This window comes from Phodopus roborovskii, unplaced genomic scaffold (genome assembly GCF_943737965.1).
Source record: "Phodopus roborovskii unplaced genomic scaffold, PHOROB, whole genome shotgun sequence".
Taxonomy (NCBI): domain Eukaryota; kingdom Metazoa; phylum Chordata; class Mammalia; order Rodentia; family Cricetidae; genus Phodopus; species Phodopus roborovskii.
In genome coordinates, this window is record NW_026126469.1 from 7,932,105 (window position 1) to 7,954,015 (window position 21,911).

The 21,911-nt window shown below is 45.6% G+C and overlaps 1 protein-coding gene across 1 annotated transcript in view; it reads right to left on the reverse strand.

The window, feature by feature from the left end:
* Nucleotides 1-2,662: 2,662 nt before the first annotated feature.
* Liph (lipase H) overlaps nt 2,663-21,911 on the reverse strand; it is a 34,622-nt gene continuing 15,373 nt past the window's right edge. Inside the window, exons 4-10 of the mRNA XM_051191199.1 lie at nt 19,904-20,005; nt 17,351-17,440; nt 11,227-11,394; nt 9,367-9,462; nt 5,813-5,924; nt 4,932-5,105; nt 2,663-3,740 (exon numbers count right to left, since the gene is read on the reverse strand). Of these exons, the coding sequence (XP_051047156.1) occupies nt 3,662-3,740; nt 4,932-5,105; nt 5,813-5,924; nt 9,367-9,462; nt 11,227-11,394; nt 17,351-17,440; nt 19,904-20,005 (821 nt within the window). The 3' untranslated portion in view covers nt 2,663-3,661. The remainder of the gene's footprint in view (nt 3,741-4,931; nt 5,106-5,812; nt 5,925-9,366; nt 9,463-11,226; nt 11,395-17,350; nt 17,441-19,903; nt 20,006-21,911) is intronic.

Below are 21,911 nucleotides of genomic sequence, written 5' to 3' on the forward strand. Positions count from 1 at the left end.
ATCTCAGACCCAGAAAGACAAACCGGGTATGTACTCACTCATAAGTTGATATTAGATGTAAAGCAAAGGATAATCAGGCTACAATCCACAGCCCCAAAAAAGTTAGATGCTAAGAGCCTTTACCATATATTACGGGAGTAGTGATTAATATTCTAGGTACCAACCCACCAGATTTAACTTCTGATGGGGAAAAATTGCCTTGCAAAGCCTGCAGAACATATGTTGCTATGCATCTGGCTATATAATCTTGATATAAAGAATATATACTGAGTGCATATATTCTCAAAAACAGACCACAGAAAAAGGAAATTCCCTCTCACCAGGGAGTCATGGGTAGACCCTCACTGCTTACCCTGAAGCTTGAAGCAACAGCCTCCAGATCTCACATAGCCTTCCCTCTGATCTAGTGCTGGGAGAAAATGTTAATACTGATCAAGAGCCCATTTTCCTTCCACAGCTTATGCAAGTTGCCATGACTACCATGATGCTGTGTTTCCAGCTACCTAGAAAATCTCAATCCATACAGTGTTTCTTCCTTTTTTTTACATTATCAACTATAAACTTCTAGTGCTTCTTCCTTTTTTTTTACATTTATCAATTATAAATTTCTAGTTTAACTAACAACATAATTATAGTTTTACATACTTACACTCTTTGTCCCTTCTTATCAATCATACCCCCCTTAACCCTTCCCCTTATCTGCCTTTCTGGCCTTGAGAGGTATTCATGCCTGGTATTCTTGCTATTGTCCAAGAATTGCTAATTGTGTCTGAGGGTATATAAACTGGAAACCTTGTGGGATCTAGGAGAATTTTCAAAAAAACTTCTAAAGAGAACTTTTTTTGGGGGGAGGGGGGGTGTTCCAGACAGGGTTTCTCTGTGGCTTTAGAAGCTGTTCTGGAACTAGCTCTTGTAGACCAGGCTGGAGGTCTTTGATAATTAGGTGAAAAGGAGGACCCCAAGAGGGACAAACATGGAGGGCCCCAGGAAAGTAAATAGTTAAGATCTCCTAGGTAAACTGGGAGGGGGGCAAAAGGGAGGGGATGGGGATGGGAACACAAGGGACCAAGAAGACTATGTTAGGGGAGGGACAGAGAGGGGAGAGCAATGAAAGAGATATCTTGATAGAAAGAGCCATTATGGGGTTGGGGAGAAACCTGGTAATAGGGAAATTCACAGGAATCTGCAAGGATGATCCCAGCTGAGAATCCTAGCAATAGTGGAGAGGATGTCTGCACTGTCCTTCCCCTGTAATCAGATTAGTGACAACCTATATTCAGTAACTGATGGTAACAGATGCAGTGACCCACAGCCAAGCACTGGTCTGAACTCCTGGAGTTCAGTTGAAGAGAGAGAGGAGGGATCATATGAACAAGGGAGGTTAAGAGCATGATGGAGAAAACCACAGAGACAGTTGGCCTGAGCTAGGTGGGAGCTCGTGAACTATGAACTGACAGCTAGGGAACCTGCATGGGACAGAACTAGACCCTCTGAATGTGGGTGACAGTTATGTAGCTTGATCTGTTGGGGGGAGGGGTTGGCAGTAGCACCAATACCTATCCCAGGGGCATGAACTGGCTTTCTGAAGCCTATTCCCTGTGGTGGGATACCTTGCTCAGCCTTGGTCCTGCCTCAGCTTGGTATGCTAGACTGTTGACTGGATGGGAGGTGGGAAGAGGGGAGGTGGGGGGCTAGAAAAGGGGAGGGAGGGGGAACTGGGTGGGATTGGTATGTAAAATGGAAAAAAAAATTTTTGCAGGGCGGTGGTAGCACACACCTTTAATCCCAGCACTAGGGAAGCAGAGGCAGAGGCAGGTGGATCTCTGTGAGTTTGAAACTAGCCTGGTCTACAAGAGCTAGTTCCAAGTCAGCCTCCAAAGCCACAGAGAAACCCTGTCTCAAAAAAAAAAAAAAAAAAAAAAAAAAGAAAAGAAAAGAAAAGAAAAAGACAAAGAAAGAAAGAAAAAGAAGTTTTTTTAAATAAATTTTAAAAAAAGGGGCTCAACTTCAGCTGGTAAATGTGCTTGCCTGAAGACCAGATTCCTGGGACCACGCATTGGAAGGAGAAAATTCACCCCCACAAGCTGTCTTCCGGCATTCTCATGTGCACATATAAATACACACACACACAATGTAAACTAATAAAATGTAGTAATTTCGCAAATGCGTCAAGAAATGGAGCTGAACACCAGCAAGCATGCATTCGTCACTCTGTTTTCTGACTGTGGTTGAGATATGGCCAGCTGCTTCCCAGATCCTCTACCTTGACTTCCTGCCATGATGGGTGGTGCCCTTGGACTGTGAGCTAAAAGAAACCCTTTTCCTCTTGAATTGTTTTTGTCAGGATATTTTATCGTAGCAACAGGAAAAGAAACTAAAACAATGTGACATCCATTTCTTTATAACATCTGGGGCAATTTGATGAAGAGAAGTGTACTGAGCCTGTGACACCTGCCCAACGTGGTCATGGCTGTGGGGTGGATGACAACCACCTTCACACTCGGCATCTGGACTCTAACTATCCTGCTGTCGTTTTACCCTCCCTGTCAATGGCCCTGGAACCTCTTGACTTCCTGAAGGTTCCATGCACCACGAACTGGGCTATGCTTTGCATTCCCAGTAGCCCCATGAGTAAAGCATCACGGCAGAAGGTTAGCACTGGTGGGTTATGCACCATTTATTTCTACTTTGCATCTCTGCATCTTAAAGAATTTCCTAGCATAGTTATGGATTAACCAACAACAAGGAAGAAACCATTCTTAAGGACGGCTTTAAATAATGTCTGGAGCTGAGATCAGGGCCCACTGCACCTAGTGTGTTTAATCCTAGGGCAGAAAACCTGTGCTGTAATTGACATTTTTGCAACATCAGTAAAAGCAAGCCCAGTTTTCTCCAGCCTCTGGCTCTGAATGGTCCATGAGTGATGATGTTCCTGTTTCTTCTCCTTTTTTCCTTCCACTCAGTGCCTGGTCTCAGTACAGACCTCAGGGTTCAGGGCCCATTCCAGCCTCTTGCCATCAGCATCACTTCAGAAATGGCTGGAAGCCAGAGCCATCTTGCCACCCCAAGCCAATAGTCCAGGAGAGAAACTGGTATTGAAAAGGAGAGGTTGTGTGTCTATACATGAGAGAAGCCATATCAAAATAAAGCACATTCACATTGTGGACTCAAGGGATTTCGCAAACTCTTCCCAGACTGGCCTTCACAACCCACATTTCCCATGAGGTAGTCTGATTTGTCCTTGTCTTCATGCCAGATGTTGAGGATTAGGCACAAGGGACACAGAAATCCATTGAGGCCTATAGCCTTCACTTCAATCCCGAGATGCCTGACCCACGGTCCTGAGGGTGTGATATGACAGGCAGCAGAGCTGACAGTTCGGAACACTCGAGGCCCCAGGATAGGCTGTTGGGAGCCCAGCTATTTCTGTCTTGCCCTACTTAGGGGCTCCCTCCCAGGTCTGTTTCATAACCACAGGTCATTTGACATTTCTTGATATGACATCTGTGGGATACTGCAGAAAATAACCTTAGGGTTTTTTTTTTTTTTTTTCTATGCTTTTGGAGCCTTCTGAATGAAGTAGGGTGGAGGTATCAAGAGCTTGTAGCCGTAGAGATCCTGGTGTCACCGCTGTCCATGTGTCCTGACAGGAACTACACCGCTACTTTGCACACAGAATAGGTTGGAAGATTGTCTCAACATTTTCCTTAAGGACAAGATCATACCGACACAAGTGAGGCCTGGGGAAACCAAAAATCCTCGTCAGTGAACCGTCAAAACCCCCAGTCCAGTCAAATGAGCTACCTCCTTCCAGCATGGATTATAAAGGAAAATGGCTAGGGAAGGCATTCATGCACAAGAAAGCAGGGTGTGGAATCTCATTCAACTCTACTACACTCTCTCTCTCTCTTTTTTTTTTAAGATTTATTTTATAACCCAGTGGTGGCACAGGCCTTTAATCCCAGCACTCGGGAAACAGAGGCAGGCAGATCTCTGTGAGTCCAGGGCCAGCCTGGTCTACAGAGCAAGTTCTGGGACAGCCAAAGAAACCCTGTCTTGAATAAACTTTATTTTATTTTATGAGTGTTATGCCTTCGTGTATGTTATGTTCCCATGGAGGTCAGATGAGGGCATCAGATTCCCTGTAACTACAGTTTACAGATGGTTGTGGGTACCATGTGGGTGCTAGGAATGAACCCGGGTCTTCTATCCCACTCTCAATCCTTCTGCCTCTACTTTGCGAGTTCTGGGATGAAAACCCCCACACCCTGGTTCTTACTTTCATTGTCTTTGAAATGGGTTATGGATGAGTTTCCCGGGTTTGCCTTGAACTCACGTAGCCTCTTCAGTTCTTAAACTTTAGATCACCAACCCCTAACACACAGCCTCCAGACTAGCTGAGAATACAGACCTGTACTACCAGACCCAGAAAAAAACACTTTTGATTAATCAATTAATTAAAAGACCCTGTTGTAAGATACAGCGAATGCCCTTTCAAAGAATCTTTTATTGCTAAATATTTTTGCAGTACACTAAATTTTTTTCTGTTTGTTTTTCAAGACAGGGTTTCTCTGTGTAACAGTCCTGGCTGTTCTGGAACTCACTTTATAGACCAGGCTAGCCTTGAACTCACAAAGATCTGCCTGCCTCTGCCTCCTGAGTGCTGGGATTAAAGAGGTGTGACACCATTGCCTGGCACAAAACCCTACATTTTTAAGTAAAAGAAATTCATCATTTTAAAGCCTGAGGCAGGAGAATTGCCACAGGTTTGAGGCCAGCCTGGGCTACATCATAAAACCTTGTCTCAGAAGGAATGGAAGAAAAGAAGGAGAGAGGGAGGGAGGGAGAGAGGGAGAGAGGGAGGGAGGGAGGAACTGATGAACTAGAGCAGGGAAGGTCACAGGAATTTGCCCACCCTGCTTGTGGCTCACCTGTCTGGATGGGCCAGGGACCTCAGCTTCATTCGCAGGACCCTGAGCTGGTACTTTGGACCGACTACAGACTTTGTGGAAAACAACAAGGAAATTTCTGCCACTTTATCCAGATCTTGATTAAATCTTGCGAGTAGGCTCACTTGATGGTATTTCTGAAATGTTGATGGTTCACTGGAAGGAAGAAATGGCATTTTAAAACGACTGTGGATTGCTAATGAGAGAAAGCTGCTTCCAGCCTCCAAGTCTAACTTTGCCTACACAGGCTGACTTTAGTAAGCAAAGGGCCCTGAGTTTGTAGGACTGCCTAAATGAAGCTACCGACCACCAAAGTCACACGGGGAGAAGCACTACTGTGACTGTCTACTGTGTTCAAGGCAGTGCCCAAATCTCCCACCCATTCCCACAGCTGCTTGTGGAGTCCAGGCTCTCCATGTGATGGGGCTTATACGCAACAGTGTGGAGATGAAACCCAGTGCAGAGTTCTTCTAGCCCTGCCACTCTCTGTGAAGCCTTAGATGGGGTTCCAGTCCCACTGGGATAACAATCACCAGTGTGACCCCCTAATCCCAATCTGAGATCTATGTCTGGAGCCAGCCCATTGCCCCAAACCCAGGGTGCTTGCCAGTTAGTTATCTGTGACGTCAAAGCATAGAATAGGGGGAAGAGAAGGGCGGGAGGGGAGATGTGAAGAAGGGAAAGGGAAGGAAGCCACTATACCAACTGCACCTGCAGAAAACAAAGGTGAACAAGAGGTGGGCAAACCCATGAACAAGTGTCCCAGAACAAGTGTTCTGGCTTCGGGAGCACAAAGAAGGGCACAGGCTGCTAAGTGACAAGGACATCTCCATTAGCAAAGGCAAGCTTGGAGCTCAGCTTACTGATCAATTCTGGATTCTGTGATATGTCCATCTTCGCCTCTCAGTTTGATTGTAATGAACCCTCTTCTTACATTCTTGTTCCAAGATACAATGTCCACAAAATAATGATACACTGTAAAATAGGGAGAGAATGGGTAAGAGAGGTATCTGAGCCCCTGTAGAGCCCATCTGAAAAGCCAAGATCCCTTTTTTCTCCCTCTATAGTTTCTCTGCAAAAACTCTGTAAGGAATTTTCTTTGATCTTTAAATGTTGCTTTTTGGGTCCAGGTCCTTCAAACTCACTATGTAGGTGAGGATGACCTACAGGTGTGTGCCACCATCCTGGGCTGCCCATAACAGGCTTTTCTAATTCTCCTTGCTCTTCCCTTTGGTACAGATGGCATTAATGACAAGAGTTCAGTTCTCTCTAGGGATCATGTGCAGGCATCATGGATGCCTGCCTCATAGGCTGGCAGGTGTATTCAACCTTTTGACTCATCCAAACAGTTCATGCTAAAGAACCCTATAATCCAGTTGCCAAAACCAAAAAAACAAACCACAAAATCACCTCATGATGTTTTAAGTGAACTTATTATCATTTTGTATGGAGTTGCTCTTGCCAATAGTGCTTGAATTATGGAAAATTTTAATATTTTCTGCCACTATTTCTCAGCATGCCAGTAGCACATTGGGATAGCTTTGGATTGTAGTGTGTCAGAACGTTTGGATTTGTTTGTTTTTGTTTTTTGAGTTTTGGTTTGTTGTTGGTGTTGTTGTTGTTGTTTAGGTTTTTGTTTGTTTGTTTGGTTGGTTGGTTGGTTTTTCGAGACAGAATTTCTCTGTATTGTTTTGGAGTCTGTCCTAAAACTAGTTCTGTAGACCAGGTGGCCTGGAACTCCCAGACATCCACCTGCCTCTGCCTGTTTTATATACCTATCTATCTGGGGATGTTTGAAATGTTTACAGACTGACCCCCAGGAAACCCGCAGGCCACTCCTGCTAAAAGCTTCAAGTCACTGAAGAAAGAAAATGAAGAAGATATCAGATGGAAAGTTCTCTCATGCTTATAGATTAATAAGATTAACATAGTAAAAAAAAAAAAAAAAGGCCATCCTACTGAAAATCATCTACAGATTCAATGAAATCCCTATCAAAATTCCAACAAAATTCTTTGTTGTTGTTGTTATTTTGTTTGTTTGTTTGTTTGTTTTTGTTTTTTTTTTTGAGACAGGGTTTCTCCATGTAGCTTTGGAGGCTGTTCTGGAACTCACTTTATAGACCAGGCTGGCCTGGAACTCACAGAGATCCGCCTGCCTCTGCCTCCTGAGTGCTGGGATTAAAGATGTGTGCCACCGATGCCCGGCCCAACAAAATTCTTCACAGACCTTGAAAGGACAATTTTCAGTTTAGTAGGTAAATCCAAAAAACCCAGGATAGGAACTAAAGCTGGTGGCCCACACCTTTAATCCCAGCACTTGGGAGGCAGAGGCAGGAGGATTTCTGAGTTCAGAGTCATCCTGGACCACAAAGAGAGTTTTAGAACAGCCAGGACTACATGGAAAAACCCAAAAAAGTGCAAAAAACAAGATAGCTAACATCTGTATAATAAAGAACTGCTGGAGGCATCACCGTTCCTAATCTCAAAGTGTATTACAAAGCTATAGTAACAAAAACAGCATGGTATTGGCACAAAAAACAGACAGGACAATCAATGGAATCGAATTAAAGACCCAGACAAAAATCCACACACCTATGGACACCTGATTTTTGGCAAAGAAACCAGAAACACACACTAGAAAAATAACAGCATCTTCAACAAATGGTACTGGTCAAACTGGACATTTGTGTGTACAAGAATCCAAATAGATCCATACTTATCACCATGCACAAAACTCAGCTCCAAATGGATCAAAGACCAACATAAAACCAAATACACTGAACCTGATAGAAGAGAAAAAGGAGAGTATCCTTGGACTATTGGCATAGGAGAAGACTTTCTGAACAGAACACTGATAGGATAGGAACTGATGGATAGGAACTAAGATCAACAATTAGTAAAGGGACCTCATTAAACTGAAAAGCTTCCTTAAGGCAAAGGACACTGTCATTTGAAAAAAGTAGCATTCTATAGAATGGAAATAGATTTTTACCAACTACATACTGGGAAGAGGGCTAATATCCAAAATATATAAATAACTCAAGAAACTAGATATCAAGAAAAAAATAGCCCAATTTTAAAAATGGGGTACTGACCTAAACAGAGAATTCTCAATAGAAAAAACTCAAATGGCTGAAAAATGGTATAAAAAATATTCAACATCCTTAGAGAAATGCTAATCAAAAAGACTCTGAGAGTCCATCTTACACCTGTCAGAATGGCTAAGATCGACAAATCAAGCGATAGCTCTTGCTGGAGAGAATGTGGAATAAGAACACACTCATCCATTGTTGGTGGGAGTGCAAAGTTGTACAGCTGCTGTGGAAATCAATCTGCCTCATATACCCAAAGGATGTTTCGTCCTACCACAGAGACATTTGCTCAACCATGTTCATTGTTCCTCTATTCATAATCACCAGAATTAGAAACAACATAGATGTTCCTCAACAGAAGAACGGGTAAATAAAATATGGTACATTTTGCACAATGGAGTATTACTCAGCTGTCAAAACAAAATGACACCATGAAATTTGCAAGCAAATGGCTGAAACTAGAAAAAAAAAAATCATCCTGAGTGAGGTATTCCAGACCCAGAAAAACCAATATGGTATGTATTCGCTTATATGTAGATATTAGCTGTTAAGTCAATGATGACGAAGCTATAATCCATAGGGTAGGCATAGAGTAAGGAGCTAAAAGAAACAGATTTCATTAGAAAAGTGGAATGGAATAGATATGGATGGGAGGCTGGAATGGGAGGATCAGGTGTGGAGGGGGAGTAGAGGAGGGGCTGTTGAGGGAATACAGGGAGAGGCAGCTAAAATAAATGAAAATAAAACGTTTTTAAAAAAAGAAAGAAATGTTCACAGGCGAGGGTCTGTGAGTGGTAGGTTAGAGAAACCCCAATGTGGAACAGAACGGAATCAAGTATGGCATCTACCTGTTTGCTACCTGTTTGCACATGCTTTTAATCCTAGCACCTGGGAGGCAGAGGCAGGCGGATCTCTGTGAGGTCGAGGGCAGCCTGATCTACAGGGCAAGTTCCAGGACAGGCTCCAAAACAATACAGAGAAACCCTGTCTCAAAAAAAAAAAAAAAAAAAAAAAAAAAAAACAGAAACTCTTTCCTGGAGTTCAGACGACAGTGACTGTCCCAGGTGCTGGTACTGTGACTCCTGTGTGACTGGCTCCATTTACTGAACCAGCCCATGACCCTCAGAGAGGGGGAAAAAACCTAACCAAGGTCACACAGCTCTTCTGGATAGAAGCTGTGCTGGTCTTACACCCTTTCAGCTCCAGACACCAAGCTCTGTCTGCCACTGCCCTCTTTTTCCAGGAAGCATCCAGAAAGCTATAACTCTGTCTTCCCAGGAAATGCCAGGGTCAGACAGAACAACCAACACACATTCACCACTCACTGCAGAATGGTTTTTTCTCAGCTGTGTCGAAGAATGCCTTCATCATCGGAGGATCTTTGTCCAGTAAGTAGTCTTTCCAGTTGTCAGCATAGTAGCCTAAAAACAAGTCAGAAACACCAAGGTGTGTTACATAAACATGGAAGCCACCGAGGACCAGACAACAGTAAGTTTGCAACAACTCTCTCCCACTCCTCCTCCAGCCCCCACTGTGAAGACGAGAAAGGTCACCAGGAACATGGTGCCAATGCCCTTACCTCGTGCTGGCTGTCCCCATCATAAGAACTGAAGAACAGAAGGGCCCTGCTGTGACCTCTCCCTTACTGGCCCACAGGAGCTCGGCAGAGTGGGAAGTGGCACACACTGGCCACACGTTTATTTTCAACATTAAGCCGGGTTGAGGCCCATATTGCAAAGCAATGGGGTCTTGTTTGTTTCATTCTGAACACAGGGCCCAAGGCCTCGGGCCCATAGATTATTCACTCTTCACACCAAGCAATACACATAGTTTTTTTGGTTTTTTGTTGTTGTTGTTGTTGTCTTGTTTTTATAGTGCTAGAAATCATTTCAAAGCCTTGAGCCTTGAGCATACTAGGCAGGCATTCTTCCACCAAGCTGTACCCATAGGCCTTTCGTTTTGCTCTTTATTTTGATACAGAGTCTTGCTAAATTACTCAGGCTAGCCTTGAGCCCACTGTGGTTTTTTGTTTGTTTGTTTGTGTGTTTTAATATTGTTTTGGAGACAGGACCTTGAACTCAGGGTCCTCCTGCCTCAGTATGCCAAATATGGGATTATAGGTCTGCTCTAGAACTAACTGGCCCCACGCCTTTTTTGAGGAACTTAAATTATGGCCACTAAAGGGTACAGGACATGGCTTGGTATGTAACTGTGTCACTGAGTCAGGTGAATGTCTCCCCACAGTCAAAGCCTCTGGGAGACAAGCTTGAATGAGGGCCTCTTTTCGTGTGTCAGGGAAAATCTCTCCTAGCCAACCAATCTTGACGTTCTGACCACCTAGAATATTTCCTCTAACTTCTGACAAATATTGCAGTGGTGTCTAGAGTATCTTTTCCCTCCAGAGCCCAGTATGTGGACACAGGAGGCTGAGTGTAGAGGGGGAAGCATTTATATCTACAACCTACTGGGAGGGATCACTTTGCAAGGCTCAGCCCTGGGCCGGGTTCCTAGCTCACTGTGGACTCACCCAACTCAGCAGAGAGGTCTGTGCGCAGAGTGAAAGCTCCTGTCCTAACAGAAGCAGCCTATGCAAAGCCTGGGGAGGCTTGCAAACCTTCTAGTATCTTCTTTCCCATGACAGACTAGTATGTGCAGGAGTGCTCCAACAACCTCCATGGGGAATCCAATGTAGGTTGGTCTTCTAACACTACGTACATGCTAGCTGTCACTTGTTTTGGCTTTGTTGTGGGGAGTGGGCACTAAGGTTGTTTTTGAAAGAGACAGTTTCTGTGTAGTCCAGTCTAGCCTCAAACTTTCAGTCCTTCCAGCAGATCTGTCATGACTAACGGTAACACTCTATAATCCAAGACTAGAGTAGAGTAGTTCAGAGAACAAGCTGCCCAGGGAAAGTTGGTTCTAATGTTTGGGATGGTAGCACACTCTTGTCATACCTGCCACTCTGGAAGCCCTGGCAAGAAGGTCTCAATTTCAAGGCCAGCCTGAGCTACAGAGTAAGCTCAAACTGACCTAAGCTATAAAGTAAAGCCTTATCTCAAATAATAAATAAAGCTAGTTCGCTAAAACTTTAGGAAATACAAACCGAGATGAATTCTGACATAGTAAAATCACTCTAGCATCTGTAAGAAAACGAACTGTCCATTGGAGATGGGACTTGTTGGACTTACCCAGGAGGGGACAGGACACCATGTGTCCAATGCCACAGCTGACACACTTGCCGTCCCTATAATCCCGATAGGAGTCGCACGGGTAGGCGCTGATGGAACACTTATTTTGCAGGGATGCAATGTACAGGAACACAGACATCTGGTGGTCACACTTGAAGTACTTCATGCCTTGATTGTACAGGGACCAAGAGCAATTGCAGAGTTTACCAGAAACACATCTCTCATTTTACACAAACACCACCACACTTGATCCCAGCTCCCAAATGCCAGGCACCACACAGAGGAAGGCTTCCATGTGCTCAATTCCACTTAATCCTTATGAGAGCCACTGACAGGGATTCGAGGTGGCCAGTGGCAAGGTGGAGGGAGAGTAAAAACCATGAGGGTTATTGTAAGAACAAAGGCAAAACCTGGGGGTGGGGCAGGGGGGCCTGGAGAGGATGCTCAGTGCTTAAGGGAGCTTCCTGCTCTTCCAGAGGATGCCAGCACCCACGATGGCAGCTCACAACTGCCTGTAACTCCAGCTCCAGGGGTCCAACGCCCTCTTCTGGCCTCCACAGGCAATCATGCTGTCATGCACCACACACACACACACACACACACACACACACACACACACACACTTTCAGGTGGGGGAGGAAGTAGCACTGACTGGTGCAGTGTTTGCTTAGTATGTACAAGGCTCTGAGTTCAATCTCTAACGTCACTAAAAGGGAGGGCTGCAGAGACAGCTCAGCAGAGTAGGCAGCTGCTGTGTCAGCTACTCAGGTCCACGTCCTTATTCTCTGACAGTGCTAGCAAAAGGACACCAGAAAGTAAGAATGTCAGCGACCAACATCATTATCCAAAGAGCAGCTGAGGGCTGGCAAGATGGCTGGACAGGCAAAGGCACTGATGGCTTGAGTTCCAGCCCTGGGAGGGTAGGAGGAGAGAACTGACCTCCTCAAGCTATGGTCTAACATCTGACACACATGTGACCACATTCATATATAAAATTGTAGTAAAAATGCAAATTGAGGGGGTAGCATGGAGGTGGGGGGAAGGAAGGGGAGAAGAAGGAGAGGAAACTGGCCAGTATGTAAAATAAATGAAAAAATGTAATAAAAATGTAAATTAGGAGCTGGGCATTGGTGGCACACACCTTTGATCCCAGCACTTGGGAGACAGATGCAGGTGGATCTCTGTGAGTTTGAGGCCAGCCTGGTCTACAAAGTGAGTTCCAGGGCTGCCAGGTCTGTTACACAGAGAAACCCTGTCTGGAAAAACAAAACAACAACAAAAAAGTAAATTAGTCATTAATTACTATTTGCTAATCTATTATTTAAATAGAGCTTGAAACACAAATTTGCCTCAGTCATGAATCTGCCTTATTATTTGTGAATTTTTTTTTAACAGACACAAAATTTGAAATGTAAGGGACATATCCCACTCCAATAACCCTATAGTTACCTAGCCCTCTCAATACAGCTTCTCTGGTTGTTCTGTGTCCAAACTAGCCCCAAGCTCACAATCCTCCTGCCTCCACCTTCCCAGTGCTGGAATCACAAAGGTGTACCATGTGGTAAACTTTTGAGCTTCCAAAAAACTGACCATTCACCATTAAATATCAACATGAGGTCCAATCAAGAACTGCTTCCTGGGTCTAGAGAGGTTGCTCAGTGGTTAGGGCACTTAACTGTTCCTGCTGCTTTTGTACAGGACCTGAGTTTGGTTCCTGACACCCATGGTGATTCACAACTGCCCCTCCAGCACTGTATTTAAAATTCCTCCGTTTATAATGTCCTTTGTTGGTCACTATGAGTCTCCTGAGTGGCAGGAAAGGCCAATGAGACTCCATCTTCCCTGACAGACTGGTGGCAGTTGGGGGTATTGGGGCAGGTGTCATTTTCTTCTGTGGAACTGTCTTTGCTCCTGTAAATAACCCCCACCCACACTCCAGGCAAGAAACACTAATTAACGCAGTGGGTGGCACATGCAATCAAGAAAGGAAAACAGGAATTAAGAGCAATTCTTACATGAATGGGAAGGATATGAGAAAGAGGAATCGGGGTGAAAGTGAACATTTTAATCATATAACTGGATGAAGCTGTCAAACAATGTTTAAAAATTAAAAGTAAACTTGATGAAACTATTACTGTGTTGGATTGAGGTAACCTAAAGCTATGCTTCTAGGCTATGCTCATTGTATTTGGCTTCAGAATAAACCATTGTTATGAGTGAGAGCTGAGTTATTGCATGGACAAGGGATGCTATGAGTTTGAGGCCAGCCAGGTATATAGTAAGCACCAGGTCTGTCAGGGCAGCCAGGACCACAGAGCCAGCCAAGTCCCTGTCAAAGAAAGAAACAAAGGAGTGGGGAGAGGAGAGGGGTGGGCTGGAGAGCTGACTCAATGAAAGGGAAAAGATAACTATTGCTCCTCCAGAGGACCCAAGTTCAGTTCCCAGCACTCACAACAGGCAGCTCTCAACTGTCTCAGGGACCTGCTCCTATGTGCACTCACACACACACACACACACACACACACACACACACACACACACACACACACACGATAATTATTGTGGGATTTTTGTTTGTTTGCTTGCTTTAAGATAGAAGGGTCCCCTTGGGAAGGGGAAATTGAAGAGATCTTGTGAGTGGTCTGGGGGTGGTGGAGATAGAAACATGAGGGATCTCATTGAGGGATGGATGGAGGGGGAGAGTACTGAAAGAGATGGCTACAGGGGTAGAAATCTGGTACAAGGGAAACTCCTGGGAATCTACAATAACCGCAGCTAAGCAGCAGGGGATCTGGAGCCTGACCTGTCATCTCCTGTGACCAGTCGAGACTTCCAATGGACCCCAACCCAGTCACATAACCTTTGACCTGCAGTCTGCCCTGCCTGTGTGATGTGCTGTGGTAAGGGTGGCACACTCCTAACACTGCCTGGAGCACCAGGACCCAAAGGCTGTATAGCCCATAGACCTAGGATAGAACCAAACACAACCAGAGAGGTGGGAAATGCCAATGTAATGATTCCCAATAATATTCTGCTATACTCATATAGATTGGTGACTACCCCAATTGTCATCAGAGAGCCTTCATCCAGGAACTGATGGAAACAGATGCAGAGACCCACAGCCAAGCACTGGGCCAAGCTGGGGGAAATTCACTGAAGGATAGAGGAAAGATTGTAGGAGTCAGAGGGGTCAAAGACATCAAACCCACAGAAACAACTAATCTGGGCTCATAGGAGCTCACAGAGACTGAACCAACAAACCAGAAGCCTTCATGGAACCAACCTAGACCCTCTCTACAGATATGTGACAGTTGTGTAGCTTGGTCTATTTATGGGACTCCTAACAGTGAGTGCATTGACTGCCTCTAACACTTAGGCTGGCTTTTGGAACCCTACTTCTCATCCTGGATTGCCTTGCCCAGCCTTAATACCAGGGGAGGTGCCTAGTCGTACTGCAACTTGATATGTCATGTTGTTGATACCCATGGGAGGCCTGCCCTTTTCTGAACAGAAACGGAGGGTGAGGGGGCCTCTAGGATAGGGAATGGAAGGAAAGGAGGAGGAGAAAACTTCAGTCAGGATGTAAAATAAATTTACAAAAGCAAAACAAGGTAATAAACTCCTAGACCAGGCTCACAAAACAGTATGGATGTCTCCTGAGAAGTGATATCTAATGAGGATCTCTGGCCTGCAAATGCACACACCCAAATGGAAAGCAGGAAGAAGAAAGGCCTTGGGGAAATTGGGCACCGGAGAATGACTCCAAGGACAGCTTTGTAAGAGAGGCCTGGGGAAGCAGCAGGGCGGACAAAGTGGGGATGGACAAAATGGCTCTCTAATGGTCTGGCCGTCTGAGTAAGAATGTCCCCATTAGCTCATATATTCCCTTAGTCACCAGAGAGTGGCACTATTTGAAAGTATTTAAAGGATGAAGAGGTGTTCCCTTCATGGACCCTAGACTGAAATTCAGATCTAACTAAGCATTAATCTCTCAGCAGCCAAACTGTTGTCAAGTTCCAAGTTCACTGTAAAAATGAGTGAGCTGTTGTTGAGTACAACCCAGGGCCACCAACATTTTTGAGAATTCAGGGGGACAGATGAAAAGGATATACAGACTGAGCTGACTCTTAATACTGGTGTGAGTCTGGCTGTCTCATACATTGTCCATTTATTCACCCACTCATTCGCTCCCTCAACAGGTACTCTGAGCATTTATTCTCTGCCACTACAGTGGGAACTGAGGATATGCCAGAGAACAGAATGGTGAAGCTAAAAAAAAAAAAAAAAAAAAAAAAAAAGGTGTGTCCGTATTGGAGGAAGTGCATCACTGGGGGTGGACCCTGAGGTTTCAAAAGCCCACAGCAAGCCCAGCCCACAGTCTGTCTCTCTCTTTCTGTCTGGCTCTCTGGCTCCCTCTACCTATGGATCAGGATACAGCTTTTCCAGCACCATGCCTAGCTGCCGTTATGCTCCCTGCCGTGAAGATAATAGACTACACCTCTGACACTGCCCCCCATGAAAGAAATGCTTTCCTTTATAAGACTCGCCTTGGTCAAGGTGTCTCTTCACAGTAATAGACAGGAGTGTGTGGAAGTTAAGTCTAGCTCATCTGTCACAGTAAGTAGGGAAATGTGTAGCGTAGGAGTCAACAAAGATAACAAGAAGAGTCTCTGGCACTGAGGGCCAGCGAGAGCTACTAAGCTCTCCTAGACTTAGTTCAATAGGTCTTGGGACGTCTCCAGGTGGCTGGGTTCTGTTTCTGCCACCAGGGTGAATGGAGAAGGACTGAATGACTGATTTCCGGGAGAGTCATAAATGGCAGGAGTAGTCAGAGGTAACACTCTTTCTCATGAGGAATGTTATGGTGCAGCGGGAAGCTGGTGACGGGCAGAGTTGGGGATCAGAAGAACTGGAGGTGATGGGGAGGTGTGGTGTGCTTCCAAAAAGAACTGATCCCCAAGGTGGGTAATAAATAAGATCAGGTCTAAATAGGAAGCAGTAAACCAAGGCAAAAAGCACTGTGGTTGTGGGGTGGGCACAGAGTGCTGCAACTAACTACACCCATGCTTCTGTTTCCAGTGTTCAGTTCAGCTCACACAGGAGACCGCGAAGGACGAACGGGACAAGAGGAAGAAGCATGAGGCACCTGCACCACACTGGACTGAGGTAACACCTGGCAGGCCAGCTGGCCTTACTGTTCCTAGGACTTCCTCTAGCAGACACTGTGGTGTGGGTAACAATGCAGGGATACATGTGATCGCTCTGTCACTCGCACAGGACAGGATTCGGATGCTCGGTTGTATGGTTAAGCCCACTTACATCACTTCAGCTGGATCATTTTCAAACACTTTGTTATTCCAATGTGGCCATATACCATTGCCATTTTGTACAAGTCATCTCTAGCTTTTTTCTAATGTGTGAATGTAGTATGTTAGTGTGTGTGCACATGGGGGTGAGCACATACCAATGTGTGCAGGCTCCTGGAGGCCAGAGGAGGACAGCAGGGGTTCTGCTCTACCATTCTTCACCTATTCCTTTGAGGAGACAGAGTCTCTTGCTGAATATGGCCCTAGGCTGGCATCCAGAAAGCCTCAGTGGTCCTCCTGCCTCTGCCTTGCACAACTTTCATGTGGGTGTTGGCATCTGAGCTCAGGCTCTTGTGTGTGGGCAGGAAGCCTGCTTCCCCAAGCCAGCTCTCCAGCCCCCAGGGCATCCGTGTTCTAAAAGCTTTCCAAGATGACTTTCCTCTCTCTAGCAGTGGTGAGGAATAAGTCAGAGCACTTAGCAGGGGCGGGATCCTAACTGTGCCCTTCATCTCACCCTCTCGGCTGCCCTCCAACTTCCTGTTTTGTGATATGCATCTCTGCCACCTCTATTTTTTCAGGCAGTCTGTTTTCTATTTACAATGCCCACTGATAGCAGGTAATTTATTGATTGGTTTTTGTTTTGGGTTGTTTCTGAGACAGGGCCTCACGGTTGTGCGTGAACACTCCTGACCCTCCTGCCTCCACCTCCCTGGTGCTGGTGTTACAGGTGTGTATCATCACACCTGCTAGTATCAGATATTTTAATATGTATGCCTTTCCAAATTACGGTCTTGCAGAGGATAACATATGACACTTACCTCCAAATATTGTCTTTGGACAACCCGGTTGATCCAGTCCTCCATTCGGGTAGAAGTCTATGTTTCCTAGTGGTTCCTTGTAGCCCAGCGCTAAAAGAGAACACACAAGGCTTGCACAGGGACCTGCACATCCTGAAGTTCACCTGCCCTCAGGGTGAGGCAGGTACTGTTTTTGGTTGTTGTCATGGCCCTTATACCTATTTAAAGGTCTTGCCCAAAGCTGTCAGCTAGATTGTTAGAATGTACATGCCAATGCAAGTAAATCTCATTAGCATGTACATCAGTGCTGGGTGAGCACAAAAATAGTGGAAGAATGGAATCTGGCTGTTTCTACAGACAGGCTGGGCACTGGCTGCTCTTGCTGAGAAGCCGGGCTGAGTTCACAGCACCTACTCCCTCTGGTGGTTGTACGGTAACCCCAGTCTCAGGGGATCTGACATCTTTTTCTGGCCTCTGTGGGCACCAGGTACACACATGGTGCACAGACATTCATGCAGTCAAGACACCCATATACATAAAAATAAAAAAGCAAAACTTAAAATTTGGGACCTGAGCCAGGTATGGTGGCTCATGGTTGTAATACCAGCACTTAGGAGGCATAGGCAGGGGGATTGCTATGAGCTTAAAGCCAGCTTGGGCTAAAGAGTGAAAACCTACTTCAAACAAACAGACAGGGATCTAGGACAATAAAAAAGATTGGAAATACTTTTAAAAATAGGTACCTAGTTAGTCGTTGATCTCATTATCAGGGAAGGGCATTCATAGGGAGGGAGGAAAAGAGGGAGGGAGAAAAGGAGGGAGAGGGAACTGGGATTGATATGTAAAATAATAAAATAAAATTAAAAAAATGGATGCCTAGAAATGTAATAACTTCATTTTCTCTAGCCATATAAACCCCAAAATAATTAGAAAAGGTTTTATTAAAGCATTAACAGAGAACCAGGTGTGGTGATGCACACATGTAATCCAGCAACCACGGAGCTAAGACAAAAAGATTGACAGTTTATAGCCAGTGTGGGCTGCATAGTGGCAGGCCAGCCTGGGATACACAGCAGGAGACTCAGAAAAAAATAAATGTTTATATACACATATCTATATGCAGATGCCATATGCAGCATATTGCAGTAATCGTGATATAGTTTTCATATTTTGAGACTCCGTGTGTCAGCTGAGCATTCTGCACACCCTTCCCACTTCCACAAGGTCTGCACCACAGCTGCGGGGAAGTCAGAGGAAGCAACTCTGATGAAGGGCAGAGGCAGGTAGGCTTCAGGGTGTGCTCAGCATCACTAGAAAGAGCAAAACTTAGGGTCTCCTCACTGTAAAACAAAATTCACTTCTCAAGAATAAAAAGCAAGCTGGGCGGTGGTGGTACATGCCTTCAATCCCAGCACTCGGGAAGCAGAGGCAGGAAGAGCTCTGTGAGTTCGAGGCCCGGCTAGTCCAAAACAGACAGAGCTATATAGAGAAACCCTGTCTCAGAAAACCCAAAAACAAATAAACAAACAAACAAATAAATAAATAAATAGTGAATTGTTTCCTTCTGTCTATCTCAGAATGGCACTGAAGGTTCCACCTGAGCAAGGAACTACTTTGCAAATGTCACGCTGATAATGTAGCTGTCCACAGAAAGAAATTTTCCCCAAGATGAAGTTACTGATTGTCACACAGGAGTGCCCATGATACAGGGTCAGGGGTAATATTAAAAAACAAAAACTGTTTCGTAGTGTCTGTGTGTTTGGTGTGCATGTGCCAGCTTGAATTTGGAGGTTGGAAGACAACCTCTAGGGATAAGGCCGCTCCCTTGCATCAGATGGGTTCCAGCCAGGCTCAGTGGCAACAAGCACCCTTACTGACTGAGCCATCTCACAGGCCCTTTGCTGGTTTGTTGGTCTTTGTTTCTTGGTGCTGGGGAATGCTATACAAACGCCATCAGTGAGCTCCTCCTTGGCCCTGGGTCCCTGGTTTGTCAGCTAGTTGTATTATAAAAGTACAATTAAATGAGCACTCTGCTCTGTTCCATCCCTCTTCCCCAAGTTCCCAGGTGGCTCCTCCCTGGAACATTTGTATACAGCGGTATCTACCCATTTTATTCTTTTCAGACACAGTCTCGCTATGTAGCCTTGGCACCCAACCATGAACATCACCCTAAGCCACACCAGCATGTGCCAAATAGCAGATAGGAATCTGGCATGTCGAGAGACGGAAATGACCTGGAAGAGCTAGGAAGAGCCAGGAGTGGTGCAGAGGTGCCCTGGATGGGAAGACACAGCACTCTCAGCACGGGGAGATAATAGTCAGGCCACCCTGGAAACTGCATCTGAAGCCAGCTGTCTATGTGTAGACAAACCACCCTGTTCTTGATGGGACTTGATGATCACTTTGGAAAACACGAGGTGAAATGAGGGGAAATCATGCCTGCTTCATTGTCAGGTCCTGAGCCTAGGTCGCGGTTAGTGCCGCTGGGCCCCTTTACACTGGGGAAAAGAGCGTCAGGGGGCCGGCAGAGGACACTGTGGATCTTGGAGCCACTAATACAGAATGGAGTGTTACCGTCAGTGTCTGAGTGGATGACGTCGACGAACTGTGCATCGCTGGGATCTAATCTGTCCTCAGGTGGTTTCCCGTTAAACAAAGGGCCCGCAGGGTCAAGACCTAGAAGAAAAACATCAGCTTGGCAGCCCCACGCCATGAATCACTGAAGCCGTCTTTGATCCCTCCCGGAGAGGATGGCTCACAGGCTGCAGGGTGGCTTGGGTGAGTAATCGCTAACATCTTGTCCTGCAGTCAGAACACCATCCACAGTGGGTAGCTTTTTCTCACAGTGTGGATGGTTAGTCTGGCAGTCACTCTTAAGGACAGCAAGCAGGCTGCATGAAGAGGCCAAGCTAGGGAGAGCCCCACAGGTGAGCTCAGGAGGGTAGGAAGGCTCCTCGGCAAAAATGGTCAGAATGTGAAAGAGGGTAGCTCTGAGAATTAAACCCTTATGCACAAAGCAACACCCATCTACATCCCCAGCCCTTGGTTTTCAGACAAAGTCCTATCATATAGCCCAGATTGTCGTGAATTAGCTATGCAGCCCAGTCTGACCTCTAACGGATACCCTATCGTCTGCCTCCATCTCCTGTGTGCCTGTATTAAAAGCATTCATTACTCTCTGGTCATCCCCATTTTAGGGGTTTCAGAAACCCTACTCAGCTCCATCTTCCTTCATTTACTGACTCATTTGAACCACATCACAAAACCAGGAGGCAGCAGGTGGCGGGTGTGATCCCATTCAAGCATCCTGGCTTGAGACCTGCCCCAGAGTACAGCCCCCTCCATCTGCCTGCTCATGGTCTGTCTCTCAGCACCAAGCTGAGAAGAGTGTGTCACAGTACAGATGAGGCCGGTCAAATGCATCCCATTATGCCTGAACTGAGTTCTTGGTCTTGGTCAGTGTTACCTGGGTTTCATTACCACAGCAATGAAATGCCTAGAAAGTCAGGGGAGCCACACTTGCGATTCTAGAACCACAAAATGAGAAATTAACAGAGTGTGACAAAGGCCCCACTTACAAATGTCTGTGCCAAAGAGGGTCTCAAGGGTGTCTTCCTTGGAAGTTTAACCCTTAAGTGTCATTTTGTGTTTAAATTCACTTTATTCTTGTTTCAGGTGCTGGAGAGGGAAGCTAGGACCTCATGCTTGCTAAGCATGTCTTCTACTACACAGCCACTCTCTGCGGGTGTCACTTTGAGGACATCTCCCTTTCCCCCATGTTCCACACACAATCTAAGAGACAGCATCTTTGCTTCTGTTTCTTGTTTTCTTCTCTCCTGATGTCATTATGGTCCCTTGAAACATGTCTTCATCTACCTCCCTCCTTCCCTTCCTTACTCCTCCACCCCCAGCCTCCTTCTTCTGTCCTCTCCAACTGAAACTGGTGTGGGAGGGTATGAGGTAACACCCAGTCACTCAAGGCCAACAGGTGACCTCAATGCAACAGGTCTTAACACAGTAGGAGAAAAACTCCACAGCCTTGGAAAGAATTTACCCCACCAGTCAGCACCAACTTCTTCCTGCCCAAAACAGAGTGAGCACTCTAGCCTGGATCCTCCCATAGATAAAACATTTAGCTGGGAGTATTGAGAGGGGTAGGGGTGTTAGCCACACACAGGGACTTACATCATGGAGGGAAGATTATGGTCCTGAACTTGAATCCATATTTGTTATTAAAAGTTTCTAGCAGTCATCTAAAATTTGTGTTACATACATGTATATATTAGCCAGTGTGTGTATGTGCATGTGGAGTCCAGAGGCTGACACTGGTTTCTTCCTCCACCACCCCCCAACCTTACGTATTAATGTAGCATCTCACACTTGAACCTGATCTAGTCCAGCTTGCTCCAAGGATCCTTTCTCTGCCACCCAATGCTGGGATTACAGGAAAGCCACCACTCCTGGCATTTATGTCAGTGCTGGGGATCTAAAGTCTGGTCTTCACACTTGCTTGGCAAGTGCTTTTATCGGCTGAGCCGTCGCCCAAACTAAAATGTTTTTTTAAAACAAATGGGAACTTGAT